General features: G+C 40.7%; 1 protein-coding gene across 1 annotated transcript; it reads left to right on the top strand.

Moving 5' to 3' along the window:
* Window positions 1-4,235: 4,235 nt before the first annotated feature.
* On the top strand, window positions 4,236-7,169 carry LOC102790034 (proteinase-activated receptor 1-like). The gene is made up of 2 exons (XM_087843897.1): window positions 4,236-4,424; window positions 4,891-7,169. The coding sequence occupies exons 1-2, from the start codon at window positions 4,349-4,351 to the stop codon at window positions 6,102-6,104; spliced, it is 1,290 nt and encodes a 429-aa protein (XP_087700023.1). The 5' UTR covers window positions 4,236-4,348; the 3' UTR covers window positions 6,105-7,169.
* Window positions 7,170-9,416: the final 2,247 nt, after the last annotated feature.

Here is a 9,416-nt window from a genome sequence, read left to right as displayed (position 1 = left end):
CTTTAAACGCATCAAGTGCAAGAACCCTCATGCGTTGCATAGGCTGGCATGAACATGCTATTTGTTCAAAGGTGCTGATGTGTTGTAATGACTTACATGAATTTGTTCTATTTCTAATTCAGTTCATATTTGTTCAAAGGTGCTGATGTGTTGTAATGACTTACATAAATTTGTTCTATTTCTAATTCAGTTCAAAGAAGTAAGCACCAACAGTTACATTTCTTCAAATATACATATATATATTTATATGGTCTGTATTTCTTGGAACTAGACTAAAGTAGATATCTGAGTATTTGCACATAAAATTGTTATGGCTGTATTAATTTAAAAAAAAAAAACAGTAATACACTATTCACTTACCAACAGAAAAAAAAACATGCTAAAGTCTTCAACATTAAGACACTTGTTTCAGCTGTTACAGGCGCTAAAAAAAACAGAAAGCAGGAAGCGTGGCAGTGACATTGCTCTGGATCTAATCTCCCACAGTCTGTATCCTTCCTCCTCCTATTTGCACGAATGAACTTTTGTTAGTTTAGAAACTCCCCAAGCCTTGCAGGCTGCAGGAACAACATGTCCTCTACTGTGCATACCAAACTGTACTTTTTCTCACAACAAAAATGTTCAGGAAAACAGTTCCTGGCAGCCATTAACCCAGAGAATTATACTCCCAATCCTAGAGCCTTAAAGTATAATTTTTATTGTTCTCCCACACATTCACAGCACTCATTGTTTCAAGAAATAAAAAAGTATTTGAAAGCATAATGCTTCCTTCCTGCCCAACACTAGAGCAGCAGCTAACTTGGGGAGTGTCTAGAGAGCAAAGTGGAGCATTTAGCAGTTCAAAAAGTAGACATTCATTTCAGAAGATACCCTCGTACAAAAATACTATACTAATGCAGTAACACTAATGCGCTACCTAAAGTATATTAATCATCCTTCAAGGGATATAATTATATTCTGCAATGCTGTGTTGAATTTCAAGTATCATAACAGGGACTAACTAACATAGCTTGCTTGGGACTTCATCATGTTTCATTATGGACCCTGAGTTAAATGGTTTTGTGGTATCGTGTATGTAGAAGTTTCTAGATAACATCAACAAAATAATCAACTTCAAATTCTGCTTCTTCTTGGTGAAAATCAAATGTTATGTGTCTTCAATACATTTGTGTAAATACTGCGACTTTCATTTAGCCAACCAATTTTCTGTTACGAGTTATTATTTGTTATTTATATATGTTAAAGAATGGCCAAGTCACTCTGAGGAAGTCATGAGAAAGTTCAGTTTACAGCATTATGATTACAACATGTGGAATTCACCAGAATACACACTTGCTGCCAGTACTGCTCAGGTTTTTTGCCCCGCCCCACAGAGTCATGAATCATGACTGAAATACCTTAGGTTTTGCATCGATTAATCGTCATGCACTAAGGCATACAAGAGGAACACAATAAATATAAAAAAGCTTTAACTATCTATATGCAGACCCACTTCTTTCCATGTAATCTCCCTATTGTCAGCAATTCAAGAAATATGATTAGTTGCTGCTGGCACTGGCTGTTTTACCTTGAAAAAAACCTCAAATTTCAACAGGAAAAAATCATGCCTGATGTCTGTATTGATATGAACTAGGAAATGGCATTGGAGGGAGTTGTCAATACTGGACTAAGGCTGGAGATTCAGAGGGGCTACTGGCAGGCAGGCGGAGATTCCAGGTTATTTTTTATTTTTTTGTAGGGAAGTCCTAATGAAGAAAATAATGTAGGCTATAATTAATGAGGTTTTCTGGTATAGATAGACGATATATGTGGACTTTATGAAAGCGGCCAGGCGGCCTGGGTTCAAGTCCAACCCACGGCTATTTGCTGCATGTCTTTCCCTCTCTCTTTCCTCCACTTTCCTGTCAGTCTTCGCTGTCCCTATCAAAAATAAAACCATAAAAAGGCCCCCCAAAAATAAAAATAATTAAATAAATAGATATACTTCCTGTTTTCCAGTCTTTATGCTCAAGTACGCTGGTTGGGTCTTTATAGTTGTGCAAGATATGCACCTTCAGCAAGAAAGCAAATTTATTTATCCCAAAATGTTAAACTATTGCTTTAGGTAACATACACCAATGCAGAAAAAGATTTTATGTTTAAATATGTAAGAATGTTTAAATAAGAAACAATTCATTGTGACGAATATTTATGGGAGGAAATGGGTTTAGTCTGCCTCTCTGAGTTTGAGTGAATATAAAAGCATGAAAGCAAAAACCAAAAGCAAAAAGCAAGGCGAAAAAGTCCAGCTGCTGACAATCCCTACTCCCATCCCTCCCTCAGGAAGTCTCTTTTCCTCTTACACAGAGAAAAAGTAATCAGCACATTTCAAGGCGAAGGTGCCTTTCATTTTGGTGGTTTTACTGTCCTCTGTTCTCATCCCAGCACTTCATAAATATAGACTTTTATAAAGCAGATACATGAATATTAAAAACTCCCATTACTTTAACTTATATGATTGGTTATTGTGTTGGTTGTCTCTTGGTCATTTTCACCAATGGGAAGTGCCATGGTCATGTAATTTCCTGGAAAGACAGGCAATTGCAATCTGGATAAACAGTTTACATAAGCAAGTAAACAAAAATGTAAGGACACATAGACAAAAAAGGGAAAAAATCTGGAGAGCAATTTAAGTAATGGCAACATCTTATCTCATCACAAAGGGTTAAAAAAAATGAAAAGAAGAAAAGGGAAAAAAGTTTGGCTTTTGTTGTCTAAAAATATATTTGCTCCAAAATTAAGGACCCCTTAGAGCTTTCCATTTGACATCTGTCACAAACAAAGGAAGCAGTTAACAGTCTGCAGGGAGAAGTTAAATCACTTCAAACAAAAGTGTTTATTCCAAGGCATTTTCCCAGAAGTTAATACTTTGAAATGTGTTGCTGGATGTTTACATCCCAAGAACAGAAAATCTGTTTCATATTTAACTGAAAGAAAGATCAGTTTAAAGTGGTGATAAATAAATTGTTGTTGTTGTCCCTTCCAGTAGCGGTTTTAGATATGGGCGACACGGGCGGTTGCCCGGGGCGGCATCGTTGTGGGGGGCGGCATCACGGGCATCGGCAAAAAAAAAAAATGCTCGTACTCATGCTGCACCGACGTCATGCCAGCGCATATTGGGAATGTCACAGGCACCGATCGGGTTTCTATCGCCCATTTGCTGGGAGTAAGGGCGCCCTTCGTTTGCGAGGTGCGCCTGCTGCTTGCGGCGCAAAGAGGAGAGGGCGGGGCGGCGGGGGATTCTCTGACCGGCTGGAGCAGCATCTAATAACCAACTCACACAATAAAACTAAATAAAAACAAACCAACAAACACGAAAACACCAGACATCATGATACAGACTTATAATTTGCACCGATGTTTTTTCGAAATTCTATACACGAAAAGTGAGCGCAAGAACCCTCGGTGCGCCTGCTCGCTGCTGAAGTCAAAGTAAACTTTATAAAAAGTCAAAGTAAACGCCAGAGGGAGTGTTCACCCAGGGCGCCAAACAGGCTAGGACCGCCACTGGTCCCTTCACGGTTACTGTGGTTTATTATCATTGTTTCTTATTACTCATCAAATAGAATGCAGCTCTTAGGCAGAGTTCAATGTGCTGTCCGGAAAAAGGACACAGCTTTCTGCAGTGTTAGTCACGCTTCCTGGGTTGAGAGGAGAGTTTTTGCTTTACAAAAAAAAAAAAAAGCACGAGGCTCATCTAACTTCACTGTCTAAAGAAAACAAACAAACAAAAAAAACCACACTGTTTTAAATGTGCCATTTGAAACACATTGTGCCTTTTTCTTTGAAATATGCTATGTTATAAGCCCTGTCTCACTCTAATTTTGTTTTTCATCGTGTGTTAAAACGACAGGTAAAAGGTTTCATTAGAGAACTTTAAAACATAGTTTGTTTGTTTGTTTGTTTGTTTTTTTATTTAAAATAGACAAAAATCTATGAACTGTCTCTTTACATCATTAAAACGGTCTTAATTTGTTGACGAGGTTTGGGGGCGCGGGGGGGGGGGGGGGAGAGAGGGGGGGTCGATGCTGCTCGCATGTCTTTGGTTAGATCTTGACCTTGCTGTGTGACTGGAAAGGTGACATCACACCACAGGAATGTGTCTGGGAACAGACCTCTCTGATTGGTGGAGGGGCGCGATAGGATCTGACCAGCCGAAATTTGGGCGTGAACAAGCCACATTTGACGTGCTTCTGTAGAAGAGCGGCAGCAGAAGAACTCTGGGTCGACTGGGAACGGAGAGTATTAACGTCGCGCATTTAATCAATTTATTCTCGTTTAGTGGTTTTATTTTTCACCGGTGAGCAGAATGCTTCCGATGTCTTTGTTAGTTTCTCTGTACCTTGTGTCATGTTTGGGTGCTGCCTACGCAAGAGAAAACGCAAGTAAGAAAACTTTCTACTATGTTTAAAACTCTGGCATTCCCTGCAACACTGTTTAAAAAACTTTCACTGGAAATGTTATGTGTTGATTTAGCTACATTTAGTCGGCATAAAATTGATGGTTTTCTTTTTTTTATTTTAAAGTCATTGAAGAAGTGTTTTCCCTTCCAAGCTGAAGTAATAAAACAGTAGCAATTAAGAGCACTTTTTAAGTTTTTAACGAATGATTTAATTAGCGATTTTAAATTTGGTAAGTATTGTTAAAATTGAAATTGATTTTTCTTTAATGGACAAAACCAATATTAAGGTAATTAAATTAGAAATGCATAATCTGGACCTAGTAAAATGTGGTATATGTTTGTTAAACTGTTTGATACCAAATGAAGATTGTAATCTTCCTGTTGGATTAGCCAAAACTTTTCCTTTACCTTTGATCGGACTGTTCCCCCCCCCCTTTCTCTTTCTCCAGCTGCTCCACACGGAAGGGGCTTTTTGTATGGCTTACGCCAGTCAGTGACGGATGAACCAATAGATTATGATGATAACGGCACATTAAATCGTTCTTCAAATGGTCCCAAAGACAGAAAAGGACTTTCAGAACAGGCCCTGATGTTTCTAACTGGCCCTGTGTCCACCATCCTTTTACCTTCCTTCTACACGCTGGTCTGCTCCATCAGTGTGCCAATTAACATCTGTGCTCTGCTGGCCTTTGCTCGGGGGATCCGTCCTAAGAAGCCAGCTGCAATCTATATGCTGAACCTGGCCTTAGCCGATCTTCTCTTTGCACTGATGCTCCCCTTCAAGATCTCCTACCACTTTGAAGGCAACAACTGGAAATTTGGCCCGTCCATGTGCCGTGTGGTCACTGCTGCCTTTTACTGGAACATGTATTGTTCTGTTCTTCTCATAGCTTGCATCAGTGTGGACCGTCTGCTTGCTGTAGTTTATCCCATTGACTCTCTGGCTTGGAGGAGGCCAAGGAACACAGTCATAGCCTGCATAACCATGTGGGTGTTATCCTTGACTGGCTCTGTGCCTCTTGTTACATCGGACCAGACTTTTCACATCAGTGAGTTGAACATCACCACCTGCCATGATGTCCACTCCACAGATAAGATCGTCTGGTTAAAGACATACTTCATCACTCTCTGCTGCCTCCTCTTCTTCCTGCCTCTGCTCATCACAGTGGTGTCCTACACTCGAGTCATCTGGTCGCTGAGCAAACTCCAAAAAAGGCTCCCTGGAAGCTCACACAAAAGGAAAAGAGCAATAGTGATGGTTTTGACAGTTCTGTTGATATTTGTCCTGTGTTTCATGCCTACAAACTGTCTGCTGCTTGCACACTACCTGCAGATTAACACAGAGAAGAGCCAGGAGGCACCTGATGGCTCTTACGCACTCTATCTGGTGTTTCTGTGTTTGGGAAGTCTGAACTGCCTCCTAGATCCGCTACTCTACTACTTTGGATCCTCCCAGTGCCAGAGACAACTCTCCAACGTGCTCAAGTGTCATAAGGTTACAAAGAGAAATGATATTAGTAATTCATTACCTGCTTCATGCAGATCCAGCACCAGACCAATGCTGAAATCCAGCTGTACAGAAAGTTCAAAAATAAACTCTTCAATTAAAGTGGATTCTTTCCAAGAAAACATCGACAACCAATATAAGAAACTACTCATCTAACTCTCACTGAGCTGACATTTTAATTGAATCCTGAAATGTGATTTTTTTTTTTTAATTATGAAACAACAACAATTAAAGCCTATATATAGGGTTTAGCTTTGTTTGGATTCCTAATTATGCCTTTTAAAAGATGAAGGGAGTTCAGATAAGACTGCTTTTTAGAGCTACACTGAAATGAAATACTATTATTTTTATGCACCCTATATATAAAGGCTCACTGTTCTGTAAGTATTATTCCAATCCATTTTTAACTGTTTGCTAGTTTTAAAGTGTTTATATATAGCCGGTGAAAAGCAGTTACTTATGACTTTTTGTTTTTACTATATATACCAGTTTTATTTATTTTTTTGCAGCATTTTTTTCACTGAATAAATATTTTGACTCACACTACAAGCATGTCTCAATGCCATCTATAATTTTAAAGCCCTTCATAGTTTGCTTCATGCCTCCCTCTGTTGGTGAGAGCGTGCATTGATGAGTGTCAGTTCATCCTACTGCACCAATGTCCTTTTCTCTCCAGTAGGCAGTTCTATATTCCTTTTGCCTCACCTTTCATTCAGAGGTGTGGGTGGATGTAGCCAAATATTTAAAACAAAATAAGAAATAGCTGTTACTGCTGATAGATTTACTGGTCAAAGTGGACATTTAAACAGAGATGCCAGTTTCCATTATCAGCATGACGTGTAATTTTGAAGTGATGAGCACAATTATACACAACCCACAGGAACTATCACTCACCTACTGTTTTCCTATAAAATACAGTTTTGAGTAACTCCTTTATATGCTTTATATTTTCCTAGTAAAATGGGAAATATGTGTAAAGGAGCATGAAAAGATATTACATAAGGCAAAACAGATTTGAAGGACAGTCCACAGCTCTTCTTTAGCTGCCTTTTGTTTTTTTTCTCTGTCAAGATGCTTCCATAATGTTGAGGTGTGGGCTCCAGGGAGGCCCATAAGTGAGTGATAGTGATCTATTTTTTTTCTATCTGGGTATGCTTTAAATGTATTGGCAATATATTTGGGTAATTACCATGCTGAAAAATAAATCAATTGTCAATCAGATACTTCCCAGATGGTCTTGTATGAATGGGACTGCGTTCATAATTCAATCAATGTTTGACAAGATCCCCAACACCATCCATCCATTTGCTTGTCCTTTTCAGGGTCGCTGGAGCCTATCCCAGCTGTCATAGGGCAAGAGGCAGGGTACACCCTCGACAGTCTGTCGCAGGGCTAACACACAGGGACAGACAACCATTCGCTCTCACTCCCGCATTCACATAATAAATTGACCTATCTCCACTAACTCCTCTTTGGACGGTGGGAGGAAGCCAAAGTACCCGGAGAAAACCCACGCAAACACGGGGAGAACATGCAAACTACACACAGAAACACCCCCCGCCTTATGGTGGAATTGAACTCAGGACTTTCTTGCTGTGCGTCCCACCGTGCTGCCCAATACGACTGGCTAAAATGCAGCCACAAACTATGTATTGACAAAACCTTCTGACTTTTAGTTTAGTTTGTGTGTAATCTGGCATACCTCAACCTTTTCTCCCTGTTTCCCTTTCTTTTTTTTTTGTGTCCCGTTTGGATCTTTAGCCATCAGAATTGTTGTCTTAAGGCCAAGAAAGATGCCAAGCGGATTTATTTTACCAAGTGGATCATCATGGCCTTGCCATATTGGTCCATTTGATTGACCTTTATTATAATTATGAATTTATTTTATTTTCGGTTGCTACAAACGGGACAGATATGACTGGGGGATAGGACAGGGAGAAAGAATGAAAGAAAGAGAGGGAGAGAAAGAAAACCAGAGGGGAGAAGAGACGGTGAGAAAGGGGGGAAGAAAGAAAGGAAAACAAACAAAACACCTGGATCACCTGTATGGAGAAAAAAAAACAGAAGAGAAAGCAAACAAAAAAAGAGCAACATAATAAAAAGTCAAAGGAGCTTGCAAAGAAAAGCATCTGGACTTCTTTAAGTTGCTTGAAGACGTTTCACCTCTCATCCGAGAAGCTTCTTCAGTTCTAAGGTCAAATGGTGGGGAGTCCCAGATTTAAACCTAGTGGGAGTTTCCCCCCACAGAGGGACAAAAGGACCCCCTGATGATCCTCTAATCGCCTGAGCCAAGGTGTGGAACTGGGTGTGGGTCCCAATCAGCCAGAGTTTCGGGTGAGTTCATTGTGAAACCTGGCCCCACCTTATCATGCAAATTCCTGAGGTCAGATGGCCCAGGATGTTTGGTCTCTCCAATGTAGAGGTCTGGGCATTCCTCGCTGCACTGCATCGCATACACCACATTGTTAAGTCTGTGTTTTGGCGTTTTGTCTTTCGGGTGAACCAGTTTTTGTCTGAGCGTGTTGCTGGGTCTGAAATGTACCGGGATGTCATGCTTGGAGAAAACCCTCCTGAGTTTTTCTGATACACCGGCTACATAGGGGATGACAATGTTGTTGTGTCTGTCCTTCTTATCCTCCCTCGCTGGTGTCTGATCTTCTTTTCTGTGCCTCTTTGCTGACTTTAAGAAAGCCCATTTAGGATAGCCGCACGTTTTGAGTGCTTCCTTTACATGTGTGTGTTCCTTCTTTTTTCCTTCAGGCTTAGAGGGAACATGTTCAAACAGAGGGAACATGTTCCAAACAGCCACTTCACAAGCGCATGGCACAACACAGAAGAGCCACCTCCACAGGACAAGATTCAGCTGTCCATCTGCATCTTAAGGATAAAGGACACTCTTTCGAGGATGCCAATGTTCACATTTTGGACAGAGAGGACAGATGGTTTGAAAGAGGAGTGAAAGAAGCATCTATGTCCACTGTGAGCGACCATCTTTGAACAGAGGCGGTGGTTTACGACACCAACTCTCTGCCATCTATAATCCAGTTTTGAGATCCCTTCCCAGATGCCTTAACGCCCACTCACACCCTGGGCCATCTGACCTCAGGAATTTGCATGATAAGGTGGGGCCAGGTTTCACAATGAACCCACCCGAAACTCTGGCTGATTGGGACCCACACCCAGTTCCACACCTTGGCTCAGGCGATTAGAGGATCATCAGGGGGTCCTTTTGTCCCTCTGTGGGGGGACACTCCCACTAGGTTTAAATCTGGGACTCTCCACCACTTGACCTTAGAACTGAAGAAGCTTCTCGGATGAGAGGTGAAACGTCTTCAAGCAACTTAAAGAAGTCCAGACACTTTTCTTTGCAAGCTCCTTTGACTACGATGACCTGGATGACTGAGAACCTTCACAGAAACATAATAAAAACAGCACCATCACAATAAACTAGCTAGCAGTAGATAACAG

The sequence above is a fragment of the Neolamprologus brichardi genome, chromosome 7, assembly GCF_056152115.1.
Source record: "Neolamprologus brichardi isolate AB-2024 chromosome 7, ASM5615211v1, whole genome shotgun sequence".
In the NCBI taxonomy this organism is placed as follows: domain Eukaryota; kingdom Metazoa; phylum Chordata; class Actinopteri; order Cichliformes; family Cichlidae; genus Neolamprologus; species Neolamprologus brichardi.
Note: the sequence above shows the minus strand (reverse complement) of the source record. Positions and strands in the feature narration are given on the sequence as shown.

Coding starts and splice junctions, on each gene's coding strand:
- LOC102790034 (XM_087843897.1), top strand. CDS start 4,349: ATGCTTCCGATGTCTTTGTTAGTTTCTCTGTACCTTGTGTCATGTTTG. Junction 4,425..4,890: donor CTACGCAAGAGAAAACGCAA/GTAAGAAAACTT, acceptor CTCTTTCTCCAG/CTGCTCCACACGGAAGGGGC.